The sequence below is a fragment of the Mastomys coucha genome, unplaced genomic scaffold, assembly GCF_008632895.1.
Source record: "Mastomys coucha isolate ucsf_1 unplaced genomic scaffold, UCSF_Mcou_1 pScaffold14, whole genome shotgun sequence".
Classification (NCBI taxonomy): domain Eukaryota; kingdom Metazoa; phylum Chordata; class Mammalia; order Rodentia; family Muridae; genus Mastomys; species Mastomys coucha.
The window spans coordinates 75,205,816-75,227,535 of record NW_022196896.1 but is presented as its reverse complement, the minus strand read 5'-3'; the positions used below and the strand labels follow the sequence as shown (position 1 = coordinate 75,227,535).

General features: G+C 44.4%; 1 protein-coding gene and 1 pseudogene across 3 annotated transcripts in view; one reads left to right on the top strand and one right to left on the bottom strand.

Annotated features, from left to right (window-relative positions):
- Positions 1–21,720, bottom strand: part of Myo1b (myosin IB) — a 170,520-nt gene that overhangs the window by 128,229 nt on the left and 20,571 nt on the right. For all 3 annotated transcript variants that reach the window (XM_031367437.1, XM_031367438.1, XM_031367439.1), the window contains exon 2: positions 6,723–6,866. In XM_031367437.1, the coding sequence (XP_031223297.1) occupies positions 6,723–6,857 (135 nt within the window). In that variant the 5' untranslated portion in view covers positions 6,858–6,866. The remainder of the gene's footprint in view (positions 1–6,722; positions 6,867–21,720) is intronic.
- On the top strand, positions 9,944–12,426 carry LOC116089433 (annotated as a pseudogene).

Sequence of the window (21,720 nt, the reverse complement as noted above, 5' to 3'; positions counted from 1 at the left end):
AACAAAACAACAAATAAAAACAATACAGGATTCAGTTACAGCAGAAGAAAATGGAAATCTAATTTTAGAAAAGAACAAATTCTAAATCATTAAAGAACAGTCACCCGGGGCTTCCCACCACCTACAATATATCCCACTCCTACTATGTGTCAGTCATCCGTGCAGGAACTCAGTGAGATAATTATCAAAATACCCATTTCATAGATGAAAGAACTCAGTCTTGGGCAATGGATGGCTGTGAGTGACTAAGAATTAAAACTGTCATTAAAATTCATCTGCTCTATAGATAAGAAGGAGATTCGTATGTAACTGAACTGGCCCCACATGCGATGAGCCAAATGCCTTCTTCCGCCTTGTGTTCATAAAGGAGGACCATGAATAACGGCCAGTCACTTGCAGTCCTTCCTTGAGATGTTCTATGTTTGGTTTGGTTTGGTTTGGTTTGGTTTGGTTTGGGGGAGGGTATAACGTGGTTATCTTCTTGACTGATGTCTCTCTGCTTTGACTTATAAGGACCATGGCATGATAACCTGTGACTTGAGAACCTGATGTACCTATCCCATGTCGGGATAAGTTCATGTCCCTGTACCACTGAGTGCTCTGTCCATACATGGCAAGAACACTGATAATCAAACCCATTATTCAACTGGGTCACTTAGAAACTGCCGTATTTCAAAGCCTATGCAAATTTCTATTTTATATACAACTGCTTAGGAAACTAAACAGGTTTCCATGTGAGTGAAGTCACTTGATATTCATGTAAGGTCAACAGATCTATCATTTGCACACAACCTCCAGCATTGGATTTCCTGGATATAAATCCCAGCTCCATTTTATACCCACGGTGTGAGCATGCAACAGACACTGGGCCTGCCTAAGAATGTTTCGTCATATGCAAAATGAAAATGTTACAGCACTCGAGACTCTCTAAGGCCTAAATGAACTAAAACATAAAGGGTCTAAAGTATTCATAGCGTTTATGGACTTTTCCCAGGTCTCATAGACAAAAAGTGGCAGAGCCAGACCTCAGGTCAGGCCTCTGCTCCAGGGTGCCCGCCCATCAAACTGCTTCCAACAGGGGTCTTTTCTGAAGTCCTCATGTCCTCCAAATCTAACTACAGATGTAACTCCAACCAGAATACTTGAGTTATATATACTTACATTACACAAATATTGCAAGAACAATATAGAACCTGCCACCTGAAATAACTAAGACTGGCAAATAACAGACAACTGTGCATCAGCAAGGTTAAAGATATTTACTACCATGGGTTTTACGAAAGAGTGGACAGGTTAAAAACTGACACGTTATCAAAATTGTCTGTCTTCCTAAAGTGTGCAAGAGGTAGACTGTCCTCAAAATCAGACACAACATTCCTCTACACCTGGCTCTATCTAGGCTTCGATGTTGTGCTGGCATCCAAACTCCCAACTGCATACACAGTTTGCTCTCCACCTTTCCCAGGAGCCAGCCGCACACACCGCACGCACACACACACACACACACACACACACACACGCACACGCACACGCACACTGCAGTTTAGGCATCCACAAGAACAGGTCTGGGTGAGCTCTCCCCCCCCTCCTACGTGGTATGGCGAGAAGTAGAAATGGCGTTGAAGATTAACCTGGTCCCACGCAAACCTCAATGGGTCTGGGATGTCTTAGGAAAGAGAACCTCTTATTTCCAACTCTAGAACCAAAGAGCATCCTTCTTTAAATGAACTTCTGGAAGACTCGAAACAGTGCAGTAAACAGCATTACTTCTGGAAATCTGATACAAGAAAACGACATTTCCATGTTATATGTGCCTAAGCTGCCTGGATGTTTTTCAAAAAACGTATTGCTTAGGCCGGGCAGTGGTGGCACACGCCTTTAATCCCAGCACTTGGGAGGCAAGGGCAGGCGGATTTCTGAGTTCGAGGCCAGCCTGGTCTACAGAGTGAATGCCAGGACAACCACGGTTATACAGAGAAACTCTGTCTCGGAAAAAAAAAAAAAAAAAGTCTTGCTTTTGTATAAGAAAAAAAATGTAAAGACTTTTAAGAAAAAATTGTGAAATTATAAAAACCAGGAGGACAGTTAGCTAGTAAGAACAACATTAAGCTAGACTTAGAGCGCCACTTCTGACCTCTGCTAACAAATTAAAGGTCCAAATTTCAGATTCTCATTCAGTACAGGGTGGAAATTACCTGAGCTAAGTCACTCACATAAATAGTGAGTACTTCTGATGTACACAAACAATAAGAGCATGTACACAAACAATAAGAGCATGTACACAAACAATAGGAGTATGAGAAACTCAAGCTGCTTTATAACAAAAGGAGACACATCATTTATGGCAAATAGTACCTCTAGAAACGTGTTAGAGCCACATGGCATGAACTACCCTGTGTGACATGTGTTAGATCCACAGGGTACAAACTACCCTGTGTATAAATGAGAAGTGTACAAATGTGAACCAGTGTTATTGTTACAATGTTCAAAACTAACCAAATATCCAGTACTTTATAGTCAAGTGTTATAGAAGTGTCTGGTCCCATTCCATCCCTACCTCCAGAATTTTTAAAATTAAAACAATTTGTACTAGATTTTTCCAGGCTGTCACTTTTACAAATGCAATTAGTTTAACATAAGATCTTGAAACTGGGCTAATTCAGACCTCTATATGTAGACGATCCCCAACCCGACAATTGAGACAGAAAACAAACTAAATTTACTGCTTAGCACCACAAATACTTCTACCAACAGACAGGCACCTTGCTTCTTTGCTTTCCACATCTGTCCTCCCTGTTCTTACCTAAATTGCAGCTCTCCTGTTCCTGGACAGAAAGAACCGCAGTCCTGACCAGTCACCCTAAAAACAGAACATCCGACCTCAGGTCTGCCTCTTCCTCCATCACAACAAAGCCCACAGGAGACTTGCCCCAGCTGCAAGCTTGCCTGAGGGTGGGGGTGGAGGGGCGGGAAGGGCGGACAAAGGGCACAAAGAACTTAGACCAGCAGAGCTTGGGAATGTCACAACTAGTATTTCCCAGCCACTGACCCCACACTGAGCCTCTGAGAGTAAAAGGCATGACCTGCAGCTGGTCCCAGCTTGAACGACACTCTGCCAAGAGCCAGGGACAGCAGCGACAGCCTCTGACCCTGCATACTTCTAACCGGCCAGTCCAGTTGTTCCCTCTATCTCCCACCACTTGAGATCTTCCCCTGTCTCCCACCAGACAAGCCCGAAGCCCTGGCTTGGAATGACAGCTGAACCAGTCGAAAACACTGATGTTCCTGAGGCCACAGCCATGAACCAGCATGTTACTACTTAATCAATGTGTTGACCCCCTTCATAAGATATTCTTGGAGTTGCATTTTACTCAGAGAAGGTTGCATGCAAGGAGCGACATGAAAATAAACCCACTTGTTATGGAACAATAAATAAAGCTTTACACTATTTTGGACGGAAGGTGCTGGTGAAACCTCGCTGTATCATTAGACTTAACTCTGCTCCAGATCTTCTGAAAAATCTATTTACCCTTTTCTGTATCAGAAGTTCACAGCAAAAAAAAGTCTGGGAAACAAGCCTTTGGGTGCACAGACAGTCTAATACAGCAAACCCCTCCTGGGGAGCACATCTCCTATAGGGCAGCAATATCAACGTGGACACTCGGCTACATCAGCGCTTTCTCAGCATCCACCTGTCTTTCACTCTCCCTAGTTGTTGAGACCTGTATTTGCCTGGGTATCCATCCCTCTCACACTCCAGAGTCAGCTAGCCGGAGACTCAGAGAAGACTCGCAGGGACTGTGACTACGTTGGAACAAATCACATCCAGAGCAAAGTACCTCTCACGACAGCTCTGTCAGAACAGACACTCCCCATTATCTTTCGGGGGGCTGAACGGGAGATGGCCATCAAGATGGAACGCAGAGTTCCCCAATCTATGGCTGAATCATACAGGAAATTGCTCGCACTGTGATCACAAGTCTAGGCCAACCTTCTGGTCACTGCTGGCATTGTCAGTACAAAGTTAACATGCTTACAGGATGGCTCAACCCAGGTGGTGGCCCGAGGAACAGAGTAAAGCTATATGTGGACACGAGGGATTTCAACAGCATCTTCTATTCTGAGAGAGAACTGGAATATACACACACACTCTCTCTCTGTCTCTGTCTCTCTCTCTCTCTCTCACACACACACACACACACACACACATGCGCGCGCACACGCATACACGCACATACACACACACAAATAGCATGATGATGGTGCTGCAGACATTTTTAACTTAGGCTAAAGCTCCAGACCAAACAATTTTACAGCAATCCATAAAGAAAAGCAAAGCAAAGCCAAGAATATTATCAAAATAAGAGCCAGAAATAGGTTTCGTACAGTAGGGTGCACGGTGTTTGAGGCGGGGAACGATTGTAACCATATCTATCATGCAGTTCTTGCATTTTTTTTAATTGCAAAAATAATATATGCTTAACTTAGGAACAGTAATTCGCCCGCACTGTGCTCAGTTAAGTAAGAAGCCTTGCTCTAGGTGGGCCTCAATGCAACATAGTCTGCCACACTCAATAATGTAGTCCCACCTTGGAAGCAGGATCGCGCTATCTGCATTATTCTAGAACCTGCCTTTTACCGCTGGAAACAGAGACACCATGGTCATCCAACATGGCATGTTTAAAGGCAGAGAAGGGAGAGCACACGGCTCACAGAAGAGTAGCCATCAAGAGAGAGAACGACTGATGTCAATATTTACAAGCTAAAGTCAATTTTCCACTTCTGTCATATAGCCAGAAAGGGCATTCCAGAAATAGTTTAGAAAATAAAATTATGTAGAGCTGGAACCCAGACATTTTGTCTGCTAGATTCACTTTGTTACGAGGGAGGCTGTTTTATTTTTAGTGGCCACAACAAATCAGGTATTCAAATGCACAGAATGCCCTTCTCTCCTATTTTCAATTCATCTAAAAGGGAACTGTTGCTGCTTAGAGCCAAAAAGAAAAATGATCGGCACCGTGAGTTAGGATATAATTGATGCCTCCTGTCTGAGTCTCAGAGACCAATGTTTAAAGGCCATCTTTCATTTGATATCAGACCATCTTTCATTTGATATCAGACCATACTTTCAATTAAAGTGGCAGAATAGCCAGGCTTTCCCACCTGAAGGCAATCCTGCTATCCCGAGAGGGGAGGTGACACCAAGCCAAACGAGGCCATCCTCCCGCGCCACAGCGGCATTCAACGCCCTTTCCACTTGGATCACCATCTTAAGGAAACACTGAACTGTTACTATTCCCATTCAGCACTCAGTTATCAAAAGAGATAATCTAAAAGCAGGAGTCACAAGTCTCCCTTTTACTTTGAAACTTCCAGATGACGACTTACTTCATTAAAAAAAAAAAAAAATTAATTAGTGAGAGCCGCCCTTGAGCTGCCCTGGGTGCTGTGGTTTAAGTGCGTCTGTGGTTTGGAGGGGGAGTCTCTGGGAGGGGAACAGGTCATTGTGCTGGATCCACAAGAATGTGGTTAGTGCTATGAGGCCTACTGGGCTTCCCCTTTCATCCTGGGAGGACACAGCAGCATCTGTATCCACCAACCAGGAGGCAGGCACTCCTCTCGGGACCTGCTAATCCTTTCCGCCTGGGCTTTCTAGATTACAAGAAATAAACTTGTGTCACCTACAGTTCATACCTACAAGATAGTGTTTATTACAGAGGTCCTGAGGGACTAAGACCGTTGACTACCTAGAACAGAAAGCTTTATGTGACCAAAAAAAAATAATAATAAAGCTTATAATTTTTTTCATATAGATTTTAGCTTGTTCTACGAAAGTCAAAGCTAGTTCTCACCTTTAGGTCTCTCCTTCTGTTTATTCCTAGTTCCTCCCCACACCCAATAAAGAAAAATGCTGCCCGTGCCAATAACGTAGCTCATTCTGATGGACAGAAGCACTTTTTTTTTTTTTTAAAGAAGGAAGAAAGAGCTCAGAAGCAAGGCAAAAAGATCTATTCACACTACCTCTGTCCAACTGATTCTGTTTGCTTCTAGGCCCCTCGCATTGAAAATCGATACCCCATTTCACTGGTTGAATTCACATCACACTTTTATGTCCACGCATGCAAGGGCCGAAGATAAATCTATTTTTTTAGCTCATGTTTTTAAATCTATTTGGAGAGCTTAACACAGTAACGCTGTGAAGTTCCCTTAGAGGATTCTTGAAAACATACATTTGTCTACTACTGGATATGCTTACATTCTGCCTTCTCATGCATGCCATTATACTAACAGCAACCATAATGACGCCGGTCTCCAGGAAACATATGCTAAAACTAGCAATCTACTGCAGTCCCTCTATGGACAAGTATCGGAAAGGTTCCAGTCTTTTCGGATAGCTCACTGCCCTGTTTTGTTGAATAGCTTCTGAGTGACTAGTGTTCTAATACTCTGAAGGCATCCAAGACGGCAAAAGGATCTCAACACTCTGACTGAACTGACCGTCCTCAGAGGGAGGAACTTAAACACCACACTTGTGTGAGTGTGACCTCAACCCATGTGCAATATCTTGCGTACAGCTGGTGTTTAAACTCGTTGGGAAATACTCAGTGGACTTATCAGTGCAGTGCCTATGCCAATCTAGTAAACACTCAAAACTGTCTGAACGCTTAGGAACAAAGAGCAAAGAAAGCAAGTGTGAGGCAGAAAAGCCTCCACGCACTCACATATATCTCGTTGTGGTCGAAGCGCTTCTTCAGGTTGTCGATGAACGTCTCCTCATTGAGCGGCTCTAAAAGAACCATATCTCCAACACCGATCATGTTGTCCAGAAGTGAGGATTTCACCTCCATTTTGGCCATGGTTTCCAGCTAGAAGAAAGAAGAAAAAGTCAGTTCTGTGAGGGATACTCTTTCAGATGAGTTCCTTATATGACTGGAGAAATGGCCTCCACCTGCCCAGCAATCCAAATTGCTGAAGTTGCTGCCATGATGCCAACCTGCTGCCAAAACAAACCTCTCACCTATCCACCCTCCCAGGCAAAGTCCATCAACAGAAAACGCCAACCGGAAACCAAAGTCACTGTTGCCCTATGCCATCTCTATCTCCAACCCAAACTGGCACACTCCAGAAGAAATCTCTTTCCAAAACCACCTTTGCCACCAGCCCTTGCATAGTGATGTCAGACTGGGCCCTTGTATGAAGCAGCTTCCTCTAAGATGACAAGCCTCAGCTTTCCAAGATTAATTTACAGTGCATTTCCCCAAGAAACTGCGTTTTTAAATGATGCCAGTAACACTTACTGCTCACCATATCAACTGTACATGTAAGAACTTAATCCACACAATAACTCCACTAGAGATATGGCTAACTCCATATTAATATGAGCTATCCTGGGCTACTGAGATGGCTGAGTGGGTAAAGGTCTAGCCACCAAGCCTGCTGACCTGAGTTCAATCCCCAGAACCCACAAGAGGAAAGGAGAGAACCAACTCCTGTAATTGCTTATCTGACTCCTGTGCACACATACCGTGACGGGGACATACCCACTCAAAAACATATTGATTTTAAAATTTGTATGAGGAAACTGAGCCAGTAAGATGCCTCAGTGGGTAAAGGCATTTGCCCCCAAGCCTGACCATCTGAGTTCAATTCCCAGGACCTAAGGAGAATAGAGGTACTCAGCAGTTGTCATCTGATGTGCACACTACACGGTAGCACATGCTCCCCATGTCACCCAGACATACGCGAAAGTAAATAAATGCTTGCTTGTTTTTTTTAAAGTGAGACGAAAACATGACACTCAACTTGTTGTGAATACTTATCAATGCTTCGTATGTGGTGTTAAAGAATCCCGTAGCTTGCCTGGCATAGTGACACACGCCTTTGAATGCAGCACTCAGGAGGCAGAGGCAAGCTTACCTCTGTAAGTCTGAGACCAGCCTTGTCTACACAGTGAAATTCCAGCACAGCCAGAGCTACATAGTAAAACCCTGTCTCAAAAACAAACAAACAAAAAGAATCCCATTGTTATTTGGATACTGTAGCTACGGGAAGAAGTTTCATCCCAGGTACTGGAAGCTAATTTACAAAGAGCACACCCCACTGGTAGACAGGCTGCCTAGACAGAGCAACCTGCCATGAGTAATCACTGTATTCTCAATTTCCATCTTGACTAGCCAACCTAACAGCAAAAAGAAAGTTTAACCCACAACAACTAGATCCAAATGCTACTTTTCCTTTGGCTCAGCGGGAAAGGTTACCCACTTGGAAACGAAGGCGCCCTCTAACCGTGGCATTCCCACCTTGTATATAGGATGTTACCTACCCACAGCCCACAGAGGAATGCTAAACCAACAGAGCTCCCAACCTCTGTGCTGTCAAGAGGACCAAAGTCCCTTCAAATATCTTTTGGTTTGTTTGTTTTTTTTGTTTTTGAGACAGGGTTTCTCTGTGTAGCCCAGGCTGTCCTGGAACTCACTCTGTAGACCAGGCTGGCCTCGAACTCAGAAATCCGCCTGCCTCTGCCTCCCAGGTGCCACCACCACCCGGCCCCTTCAAATATTTTAACCAAGGAAAGGGTGTGGCATGTCTCTTAGGTAATGCACGTTTTGTTAGCTTTTCCATTATGAGATGCACTTACTGTCCCATTCTAAAAACAGTGTCTCCAGGGCAGAAGTCAAGCTTAAATTGACATCAAGGCACTAATACCTGCAATATTTATGAATATTATAATAAATATATGCATGCAAACACCTGGTACTAAGTGCAAAGTTCACTTTATTCTTTCCATATGGAGTGCCCGCTTCACACTAGACCATAGGAAGATCAGCTTGCTTAAATCTTAGCAATTTAAGTAAATCCTCATCTTCTGGTGTAAATAGCCAAGAAGTCCCTTAGAGGCAAGAGAAAAATCCACCTTCTTGAAGTTACAAAGAGAAGCGGGAAGACCTAGTAACTGAATAACTCATTGTTATTAATTACTAGCAATCAATATATATCCACAAACATGTCTGTTATTTCTCACTGTTTTAAAAAACAAAGCAAAACAAAACAGCAAACAAACAAAACAACCTTGGAAAGCCAAAAAAGGGACTATGAAAGAACTGAGCCTTTCTCCAATATGTTTGATTCGACAGAAAAGATTTTTTTATTTTATTGATTTATTTGCTAATATCTGATTTAGTTTCAGGGCGACCACACCTGGAATAACTAGTCCCAGACACCACTAAAACCCAACAACCACAGAACAAGGAATGGCTCCTGCCCTGAGGTAGGTCAGGCTCCATTTCAGAAGGGAGCAGGGGCGGGTGGGAGGGGCCTGCCATTTCCAGGGATTGAGCAGCAGCCAGGAGAGCGCCCAACTCTGTCACAATAAATTAACATTTAAATCAAATTTCAAGTTCTCAAACTCATACAGTGCCAAAACCACTCTGGGTCTGTAAAACGCATTACACCTAATTTGGCAGGTGAGGAAAAAGGGCTTAGGGATTAAGAGAGAAGTCGGTTTGAAAAGGGCTGCAAAAATAACCATCTTAAACCAGAAACTTAAAAGCAAAAGTGGCTGAATGGGAACTCTGCCCTGGGTGGATTGCTGAATATAGCCTATTTATAGAAGCAGCTGGAAAGACAACACCTGCTGGATGCAGGTAATGGGGATTAAGCCACCAGCCTGCCCTTGCCGCAGTAACTAAGCCTGCTTCACCATCGCTACAACCACAAGGTTCAAGGAAGTTTACAGTCAGCCGGCTTTGACATTCTATCCTAACTCCGTAATCGTACACAGGTACAAATCAATTCGGAAAACTGATAAAAACTGAAAATACAATTTTTGCAAAATATAATATACTAATAAAACAAACCAAACTGAAAAGTCAATACAAAATTCATTTTGTTATAAGACAAGTTTGTCTTTTTAGCATCGAAGTTTTGGAGGTATGATATCATGATGGTTCCCATCATTAGCGGTAAAAAGAGAACACAGGAAATGTGGTGGGAGTCCTTCCATACCTTCCTACAATCAACTATGCTCAAATTCTGCCTTAAGTATATTAGAGCTATGACCTTCAGCATAAGTTGAGTTCACTTTGAAATCTTAATAAAAATATCTGGCATATTTGCTCTGCCAAGAAGAAATGATTTTTTTTCTTCTCCGACAGAGTTATGATTAGCCATGAAAACAAATTTCAGAAGCATTTGCTAACATGATGTTTCCTAAAAACATCAAAAGAAGTTCCATGGTTTCATATAGAACATGGTGATGTGTGTAGGGCACTGTGTGATACACAAATATGTGTGTGAATATCAAACAAAAAAGGGGTGTGGTGTGTGTGTGCATGCACGTGCGTGCATGCATGTACGCATATAGTTCCATTCCCAAAAGCTTTCAAAGGAGTCTATATTGCTGTACCCTCAACTCCAGGTATTAGCACATACATATCATATAAACATTAAATCAACCAACACAACACTAGCCCACCATCTCCTAGTCGCTATATCTGACTCAAGGCTGACTCTGAATCTAACGCTGAATCTGATGCTGGCCGGAGTATCAGCATCGCAGGTCTGCCCACCTCTGCTGGGCAGGCTTGCAGATTGGACACTTGGGATGGCTCAACCACCCCTGCTCACACCAAACAGGCCAGTCCCAGGGGAAAACCGCACATGGAGGAGGCAAGGCAGGAAAGTTACTGAAAATTATTAGTGAAGGAATTCTAGTGACATCATAAATCTCGGGCTCAAATGACACTCAAGGTCCCTGACACCTCATTCCTCAAGGTTTCCATGATGTGAGCCCCCTCAGCTCTCTTAACTATTTGCACCAGAAGGCTGAACCAAAGAAACCGGTGCCAGAAAGTGGGATGTCAGAAGCAAAGGCTTGTCCTAGCTAAGGCATAGGGAAGAGGTGGAGGACACAGGAACTAGCACATCAAAGACCAACAAGATTTGACAGCTATTATTGGAACCACCGGCGGAGCCGTGCCCTTGGGACTCGGACCTCATACCTGTCACACGAGAGGATCTGAATACAGGAAATTCAGAATACCAGAGCCATGTGTTCATGAAAACAGCCTGTCTGAAAGGCCAACAAGGGGAGAATTTTCTACTCAGAAGGGTCACTGTGCCTGCCGCAGCCCAGCCAAAGCCTGTTTGGCTCCCAGTGCCTGAAAAAGGGATAAGCCCTCCTCCAGCTGCAAAGAGGCAGAATCCAGGAGTTAACCACCGCGTACTGTTTCTTCCAGTTACCTCTCAACCACCCATCAACCAAGACTGACAGCTCTCTGCAGGGAAGGAAGGAAGGCCAAGAGGCAAATTCTCAGGTTAGTTTCCCGAGGCTTGGTGGTATTTTTCAGGGTGCATTACTAGTCCACGGAAACAAGTCAACCTTTAATAGTTCCATCTTTAATGAATGATAGTGCAAAATTCTAGCTGATGATAGCAATCTATGATTGCTTGACCCTTACCAGCAACCAGCCCTCAAAATGTCTAACTCACAAGAACTGCTTAAGTACGGAAGCCTCACAAAGTCTCCTCCCCAGTGCTTCCCTCAGAGGAGGCCATTAAGTCAAATGACAGAAGAGTCCCTCTCAGAGAAGAGTGGGTCAAGACATTTTCAGCCACGCAGTGAGGAGATCCATCATTTTGTCTGGAGCATTTTCTTTTCCTGCATGTAGGTGTGATGAAAAAGATGTATGTGAAGCCAGGCACAGTTGTAGCCATCAAGGTCTATATCCAGCACAAGTACCCGACAATGGACACCACCACCCCCACCCCCCATCCCCCCAACCCCCCGTTTCAAGTACCTGTTGAAGCAGGCTCTGGAAGCTGGCATTCATCGAGACCTCCTCACCAGGCTTGCCAACTCCAAGGCCAAGGGTGCCACTGGCAGCTTCAAACTAGTGCCAAGGAGACAGGCCCCAAGAAATCTGGATTGCTTGAAGAAAGGCCAAGTTGGCAAGGCCAACGTGGAGAAAGGGCAGAAGAGGAAGGCTTACCCTTGCTCAGCGGACACATTGGAGATAGCGCCCAAGAAAAGTCAAGGCAAAACCGAAAGAGGTCAGAAAGGCCCCCCCTAAAACAAGACAAAGCTGCAGGGGCCCCTCTCACTGTCAACACAGGCCAGAAGGTCAAAGACAGTGGGAGCAGGCAAGAAGCAGATGCCCATGGGAAAACCGAAGGTGTGTGTGAGAAATCAAAGCCCTCAGCCAGCAAGGTCCAGAATAGTGTTGCTTCCCTCTACAAAAGGAAGATGGCAGCCATGGCCCACACTGACACAGTACAGAAGACCAAAGCACTCCTTCCCAGGACATGGGACACAAAGCACAACCCACATCTAGGGTCAGGAAGACCCCCGAGAACACCAAAAGGCCTGAGTTACCCTCCAAGACCTTGTCCAAGGCTCCCAGTAAGAAGGCTGAGGCTAGTAGCTAGGGCCAGGGCTGGGGAGATGTCGGACTCTGAAGCTTTTTACTCTCTAACAAACTGTAATAATCATAATTTATGCTTAATCAAAATGTATCAATAAAGACTTTTCTTTGTATTAAAAAAAAAAGGTTAGGGCAGGACAATGAATAGATTGACTACATTGACTACATAGCAAGACCCTATCTCAAACAACAAACACACCTGATCCAAAATAAATAAAGTGTCAGTGTGAGGTCAGCTGATCTCCATAGTAGATGTGGGTCTCGTAGGCACTGTTGGCCACTCGGCCCTACTCCTACTTGTCCCTGATCTACCATTTAGGGAGTTCCCAGCTACAGTGACTTTTGTAGGGAGTTAATGCCAGTTTCTGGTAGATCTACATTCGCCCAATCCCAGCATAAGCAGGAGGTGGGAGCACAGCTTGTGCACATCCAAACCCTCCTGGGAGTGTGGACAACAGATGGCCAGGGCCAGGACTATACTCATCACCGAACACAGCGCATGAAGACCAGCAGCACAGCTCCTGCTCAGCTCTGGCCTGCCCTTGCTTCCTGCCCACTGCATCCTTGTTAATCTATCGACCTCCCTGCAGTTCTCAATCTGTCTATCGCTCAAACCATATCTGTAGCTAACATAAAACTGAGTGTACCTAACGCACAGTACCAAGCTGCTGATAGATTGTATTATTCTATGAGATCTAACCTTCCTCCCTAACATGAGGCCATCTCTAAAACAAAATGACTGGGGGACTTTCTGAGGGGTCACAGGAAGCAAGGCCCCTGAATCGCAGGGTGACTGAGCCAGCAACCAGCCCACTAACTAACCAGTGCCAGATGAGCCCACAACTCTGTGAGCTCTTTACAGCCACTGCCCGTGTATATGAGGCAGCTGCTCTCTCCCCTTTCTGCTCTCAAGTACTTCTAAAATGACTTCTGCTTATTTCAATGTTACCAGCTTGTTTACTGGAAACCTATATAGCACAAAACACAGTTAAAAATATTAAAAGCAGCATTTCAAACTGTCTTCAAAATAAAAAAAGAGAATGTAGGCTAAAATATCCTAAAGCACCTAAGGCCACTGTAACCTAACAGTTCAACAAACTGGTCCACCCCATCACTCGCCTTACATTATAAGCTACCTACCACGCAACTCGCCCTAACTATGAAGACTGCAGATACAGGACAGCCATCCCTCTGGCTGTCAGCCACATACATAGATGAGGACAAAAGAACATGGCAAGTTACATGAGCACACTCCATTTGATATCGAATGCAATATCAAAACAAGGATACAGAAAGCTATTCCAAATTAACAGTCAATAGTTAACAAGAAATGGAGGATACGCAGAAATAACAGATATCTCACTGCCCCCACAATGAATTGACGTTCTCAGAGTACCACAGGCCAGCAACAACGAATACTTTAAGCGGAAACACTTCTGCATTTGAAAGAGCATGAACAAATTAGAGCTGACATCTCAATGAGTAACAAGAATATTAAGCCACAGTATTTTAAATCTGAAACAGCCCCTGCAGCAAAGCCAAAACCAACGTATGCCTAGGAGAACAGTGAAAAGTTATCTTCTGCTTGCTAACCGAAAGAAGATATCTACAACATCATAGCATTTTAGAGTTGTATTGAAGCAACTGTACTGATGCCACGGTAGCATCTTTAGAAACGGGCCCCAGCCGCAGGAGCTACAGGGGTACTTCCTAACAGTACGGAGGGATGTCTTTTAACTGACTCTCCAGGTACAGTGGCCCTGTTTGCTAGCCATTTCAGCTCTTCAGTGTAAGAATCATGTCTTATTCCTTAGTGTCTCCCCAAAGTCTATGGCAGTGCCCTATGTACATGGCAGGCATTCAATAAGATACAAACAACAGACATGGATGCAAACGACTATTGACGCCTGATTCACGCAGCAATGGGCATTCTCATGGCTGCCACTGTATAAGATTAGGAAGCAGAAGAACGATAAGAGCTTCGAGCCGCCTTGAGGATTTCTCCAAAACTCACGATACCAACAACAGGACAGGAAATAAAATCAAGCACGTAGCTCCAAATGAAGTCATTAATGCTTTTGAGAATGGCATGCGAAACACATTTAAGTTAGAAAACTGGGCCAATAGGACGAAATGTCATGAACAAAATAAGTCTCATCAAATCCCCAAAACGAAGAAAAGCAAGAGAGACCAAAAGCTCTACCTCAAGGTTCAGAACCTAACAGGAGCCAAGCACTGAGAACTGGAAATTTCCTTCCTCAAGCTTTTAAAATAGCACCAAAAATCATCTGGGGGTAGGGATAGGGGTGGATTAAATGTCCATTTTATTTAGTTAGAGCAACATGTACAGAACTAACTAATCCAGATGAGATGCTGGCACTGTATGAATGGTTAGGGACACAGGAGCAATCACACCACCTCTCTCCCCTTCCCCCACACCACTCCCAGAAGTCAGAGTTTAGCAGGAACAGCAACAGAACACCCCATTTTAAAGTTTTTTTTTATTACATTTATTTAGTATGCACATGAGCATGCCAGGGCACACACGTAGAGATCAGAGGACAAGTGTGGGAGTCTGCTCTCTCATTTGACCACGTAGGTCAGGAATGGAACTCAGATCATCAGAATTGGTGGCAAATGCTTCCACTCACTGAGCAACCTTCCAACTCAAACAGTCCACTTTTGACATTTCAAATGGGCTCCCTAATGACTAAGAGAAGTGTGTGCCTACTATAGAAAAAAAAGAAAAAGAAAAATGCAGATGAGCAAGAAATAAAAAAAAAATTCAAATCAAGATGCTTACTTTGGCCTGAATCCTTAATTTACTAGAATTCTTATGAAAAGCTAAACTCATAAATTTCATTTATGTAATTTTACTTCAAAAAAAAAAAAAAACAAACCAGATTTCTTGGCAGCGAACCCATGCCCTCACAGCTCTTTTGTCTTCCTCATTAATCTCCTCTCTTGAAGTCCCTCCACTCTAGGACAAACCCCACACAAAACAATGCCGGCTTCCACGGGCCTGGTACCCTGGGACCAGGACCCACACCACAGTAGTCAAGAGGCTGCAAGCCCTGAAGGAGAAATTTGTGGAGATGCTGAGAACAAGTTTCATTTAGGGGAGCCTTTGCAGAAGCCACCCTGCTGAAGGAAAGAACGACTCCTGAAGACAGAACATATGAGGCAGAGAGAAAAGCTTCCGAGCCTCAGGAGGTTCAGCTGAGCTTCTCGTCTTGAACATGGCCTGGCCTGATTTAACCCAGCGTGAGGAGTCATTGACCCTAGGTAGCACACTCCAAGCAAGCCAGCTGTTATGGACCGAATGCTTGTGTTCTCCCGCCTGGAGCTCTATTTCCAGGCCCTGCAGGACTAGGAGTGTGGCCTTTCCCAGTTTTAGAGGCCACCAGGAAGGACATAGGGAGATTTTTGTGGAGACACCAATGTGCAAGCCAGCAAGAGGAGGCTCAGCAGAAACCAAACTGAACGTCCCAGCTTCCAGAGCTAGAAGAAACAAATGTCCATTGCTTAAGCCAACTCTGTCTATAGTGTATGTCACAGCATCTCAGGCACTGTGACATACCAATAATACTGAGTGTCCCTGCTCCTCCCTTGAGAAAGGTAGGCTGGCACTCTGGAAGCAGACAGGTCCTGGCACATGTAGTTTTCTAAAGAGCTGGGTTTAGTGGACCATACAACCGTAGGGGTGACGTCTGTTGTTCAATGCATGTGAGAAAGAGGGCTGACGTACATTTGTGACAAGGTTCCGACTATGCTAATTTTCACTCCTACCAACATGCTTGAAAAAGAGAAATTTATATGTGTAGTGTCTATCTCCTGTATTTATGTCACAAATTATAGTTAGCTGACTTTCCAGTCTTTTATTTCATTGGTAAAGCCAATACATGGGAGGGAGGCCCACTGCCAGTCTTTCTGTAGGGCCTTCTGCTAAGACTACTGAATTGCTGCTCAGAGGGCTTTCATTAGAGTTCTAAGCTAGGGAACAGGCAATGAAGATCAAATAGCCATGAACGAGGGCTGAGAGAAAACAGAAAACTACAAACGTAAGTCCATCTGCTAACAGCCCTGTGTAAGGGTACGACTATGACGTTACGGTTATCTCAGGGTTAACACTCCAGAGGGTGTCTCTGCGAAACCAGAAATGGACAGAATCACCACTGACCAGGTCACGGTCAAGGTTGGTTTCCACCTGAGCATGCAAACCGGCTTGATCAACAAGAGCTGCCTAGAAGCCAATGTCCACTCACACACTCCCCAGGCAGCCTTGGGGACTGGAAAGCAGCATCTAGACCTTGAAGTTCGTAAAGAGATGGAGGCTTGGGAGGCAGGGAGGCTGTTTCCAGCTGTGGAAAGCAAATGTGCCTAACATATCATCTAGACTAATTAGAAGGATTCTGGAGGTGCTGGAACAGTGAAGGTTTTAGATTACTAACCACCATATCTCCACCATATCTCCTGATGGAAGAGAATGACTGGGCAGAGGCAGGCTCACATCCCAGGCAAAACCTCCCTCCCAGAAAAAAACACTGGCTCCTAGAAGGTTGCTCCTCTGTGAGAGTCAGAAAAGATGAGCCATGCTAAGGGGTTTAGAGCCACCCTGCACTTGCTGGATTTATGCACACACCCTTTGATCTGAGTCCTGAATTGCCAAGCTCTTCATAGCAACCCAGAGGTAAGACATCTTCTCACTGTGCAATGCCCAAGTCATGCAGAAATCGTTTACCTGGCCCATGACCTATAGATAATATAATGCAACGTCATCTACAAAGGTCACACTCAGAAACAGTAGAATGACGCTACCGGAAAGAAACTGTGAAAAAAAAAAAATTAAGACTTCAGTGAGTTTACAATTTTGGGTTGGGTCATATTCAGAGCTCTCCTGGGCCACAACTGGCCCACAGGTTGAGGATTAGATGTACCTGGTACAAGGAAGGATCCCAGATTCATACTAGTACAGTCTGTATATCCATCTCAAGCTTGGCAATCATAGAATCAGACTGGAATCCAAGGGAATTCACCTCTGGAATTCCAACTTCTGATCCCCAAACTCAGGATGAGAGCAAGGTGTACACAGAGGAAACGTAGAAGAAACGGACTTCTTCTTTTGACCTTAAGAGCACACATGCTCTCCCACAGGTCTTTTCCCAAGAATGTCCAGGTACCTACCATGTGCAAAAGACCTCCAGTCTCCTGCAGTCCTACCTTTCATCTTGGTTAGTCTCTCTGCCAACAGACAGGATCTAGCATCACCTGGAGATGAACTTCTGGGAAGTGTCAGGGTGGGAGTTTCTGGTTTGGTTTTATCACATGGAAAAACACACCCTACAGGTGTGTGGCACCATTGAGAGTTGGGGGTTCAAGACTTAGCTAAGCACCAGCATCCCTCTCTCTCTGCTTCCTGACTGTGGGTGTACCACCTCCCTCACCATGTCATGACTTCTCTGTGACAGACTGCACACTTGAACTGTGAGCCAGCAGAAATGCTTCCTTTTTTAAGCACCCCTTGCGACTTACTTTGTGACAGCAGCAAAGTAGAAAAGTAACTAACACACATTCTCCAGGAGAAAGCACAGCGGGCACCATGTCCCTACTGTCACTTCCCAGAGTTAGGTCCGCTAAGTCATGTCAGGAACGTCAGGAAGGGACAGGACTTCTCATCAAGGCTCACCAAAAAGCTACATCCTGTCCTCCCCACCACCACCTTGGCTTACCCACACCCCACAGAAGCACCCCTCACCTTCCACAAGCCCAGGAGATGCAGAACACTAGCGTCAAGAGGGAACCTGTAATCACGCTACACAACTCACAGGGAGCAACGTTATAAGAATCAATGAGCTAACGTCTGAAAGGCCTCCATCCCTGCGGGACAAGGTAGCCAAACACCATAAACCGCTGTTCCATCCAGAAACACAAACTCAGCTGTACGAGGGAATGTGCTAATTATAACCCTTAGGCTTCTCAATCCATTACCTCAAGGCGGATAAAAAAAAGATTCCAAGGAGTCAAATGTTTAGATTGGCAAACACTGGAACCCCAGTGTGAATGTAAAACTGCTTAAACATAACTGGCAAGCAGACAGCTCTCATTGGCCTCTTCGGATCCACAGGTGCCAAGAGCTCCAAGTACTTATTAAACGGAGTACAGCCATCGGGAAAACCAACTGCCCTTCCAAAAGAATCCACTTACTAATCAGAGGGTACCAAGCTCGTTTTGTTCCACAGGATAAAAATCCCACCAAAGTTCTCTAGTGCCCTGCCGGCCCTCTCCTTCTACTTACACCCCTGTCCACTCAAAGCCTGGACCACTGAATGCCAGAACAGTGATCTGCCACTAAGCTACATCCTGAAGACGTTTGCCCCTTTTACAACTGCGTCAGATCATTCAAACCCAGAAGATCCGAGCTCCATATCCAGTTCAGTGCGCCCATGATAGCTCAGGCACAATGCTATTTCTCCAAGCCTCAGTTTCCCCACAAAAATACGTAACACAATCTCCCCAAGTTTGCGCCTATAGTCTCCTGTCCCTGTTTCCATCATTGCTGACATGATTAATTCTAGAAAGGCTGATTTCCTGCATCTGGGGAATTCTAAAGAATGTTCTTAAAAAAAAAAAAAAAACAACCCAAAAGGTCAGCAAATGCCAGCCCACAAAAATCTCAATGCCATTTTCTCAGAAGCAAAGGAAAGCAGCTGTCTGCTTCGGACTCATCATGGAAAACACGTATTAAAAGCCTAACTATAGACACCACAGAAAGATATGCCTGAAATAAACAGGATGGTCCAGCACGCAGCTCGCCAGGCATACACGGATTCTGTGCATTTATAGCCATCCACACAATCATCAGCTACCTCTAAAAGTCCATCTGGTTATGAAAGAACTCAGTTATGAGATCAAAATTACAAATTAGGAAGTCGACATATTAGCAAAAGTACATCCCTTGAAAGTGCAGCTTCGGTAACGGCTCTGTAGCTGTGGCTACGAAAAGTCCTTAAGAAAGAAACTCAGAAACTCCCTTGAGCAGTCAGCTACTAAAATAAAGTCCGATAAACTATGTAAACAAAGGGAGAGATGTTTACACATTTACATTAGGATCTCATGAATGTTTATTAGTTGAGAAGCGATCAAACAAAAATTGCTAAGATGTTGCCCCCCAAAGACCCCATAATATAAATTCAGAAGGCAAAGCTACTTTGTAATTTGAAAAGAATTTAAAAAAAAAAAATGCTAACTTGCTACAGTGTATTGATTCACATAAAGTTGATTAAAATCAACAAGCACATGAGAATTTGGAAGCATTTTCTGTATCGATGTCTGGGTCCTTTTTCTTTGTAATGTTAGAAGTGACACTATATCTAAGAATCAAAACTATCACGATTCTTACTGACTGCACTCTGCCCTGTTTATGAAGAACTGAGAAACAACAAATCAGTCTTTACAGCACGCCATAATAACTTTTGAGCAATGCCAAACATGTTTCCTAAAACCTACGCTTACAACATGTCCACTTACAATTGTTAACTAAATCTGAATGACAGTTCTGCTTAAACTTCCAACCAACTGCAAGGCAATGGCAGGACTTCCCCTAAATGTCATTCACACACCAAAGGGCCACTTGCTCCTTGAACAAAGCATACCTATTACTTTATACAAAAATCCCCCTTAATCAGCTCGCCCATGCAAAGAGCCATCCAACCTGCATCCCTAGAGGACGCAGAAGAAACTGCACCATCAAATCTAGAAGGGGAACAAAGTTCACTTCCTCTATCGGTACTTGGTCAAAAAGCATTTTCAAAATACATGAGACTGTAAACCAGGCAACTAAAAGGCTAAAATCTTAAAATTTACAGTTCTACTCTTTACCATGTTTCATAATATGTGGTTAGAGAGATGCTGAGAAAAATCAGAGTCATTTTGAAGTAAAGTAAGTATAAGGTCCCCCAGGTAGAAGAAACTAAGTAAGCTGCTTACCAACTTTTCTCCTCCATTGTTTTTTTCACAGACTTCACCAGCACTTTAGCACTCGGTTGATACAAAAGGGAGAGACAAACACTCCTTGTAACAGCAAGAGCACAGTGAGTACAACAAATAGTTTGCACACAGATAAGAGGAAAGTAGCTGGGGCCGGGTGGTGGTGGCGCACACCTTTAATCCCAGCACTTGGGAGGCAGAGGCAGGCGGATTTCTGAGTTCGAGGCCAGTCCGGTCTACTGAATGAGTTCCGGGACAGCCAGGAATGCACAGAGAAACCCTGTCTTGAAAAACCAAAAAGGAAAAAAAAAAAAAAAGAAGAGGAAAGTAGGTCAACACCAGGCTGGCAGAGGTAGCCAGAGCATCCACCCAGGGCATGACGAACTGCAGTGGAGTGTACGCTGTCAAGTACCACTGCTGAGAAGCACCTAGCCTGCTCAGAGCACAAAAGAAGAGCAAGAATCCATCCACCGCTTCCCAAGCATTTGCAATCAAGCTGGGACAATTACAATCAACAGTGTGCACACCACACAGCCTCTTCACCTCAAGATGAGGACTATCGGGATTAGATTTACATTTGCAATCAGCAGTAGAGCAGTTGGCAAGGCACAGACAGATCAGAAAAAGACAGCTTAGGGCAAAATTTGACTGGATGACCTGGATGACATGAATGTGAACACAGAAGGACCCTTTAAAGAGCTAAGTGTAAAAGACGTTTAGCAAATAGCCATCCAACCTGTACACTACATAAAATGGCAACAGGGGACAGCTATGTACAGCCCTAGTGGGCAATGCAGCGGAAAATAAAGGGATCCTGAGTCTAGGCTGGGAGTCTACCTAAAGAATTTATACCTGTCAGAGTGCTGGGAGCAGGAGAGAGCTGAGAGGACTATGACAGCTTCATCTACTGTGTCCCCACTGCAATGTTACTAAGGACAAATCATCATGATTCGTCTGAGGAAATACTACATGCAGGTGATGGAGAGCCACCTAGGCACCTCTGAACAAATACAAAAGCTGAGTTAGTCATCCTTCTGTTACTGTAACAAAATGTCTGAGGTAATCAACTTAAAAGGAACCGGGCAGTGGTGGCGCATGCCTTTAACCCCAGCACTTGGGAGGCAGAGGCAGGTGGATTTCTGAGTTTGAGGCCAGCCTGGTCTACAGGATAGCCAGGGTTATACAGAGAAACCCTGTCTCGAAAAACCAAAAAGAAGGAGGAGGAGGAGGAGGAGGAGGAGGAGCTGGAGGAAGAGCTGGAGGAAGAGAAGAAGAAGAAGAAGAAGAAGAAGAAGAAGAAGAAGAAGAAGAA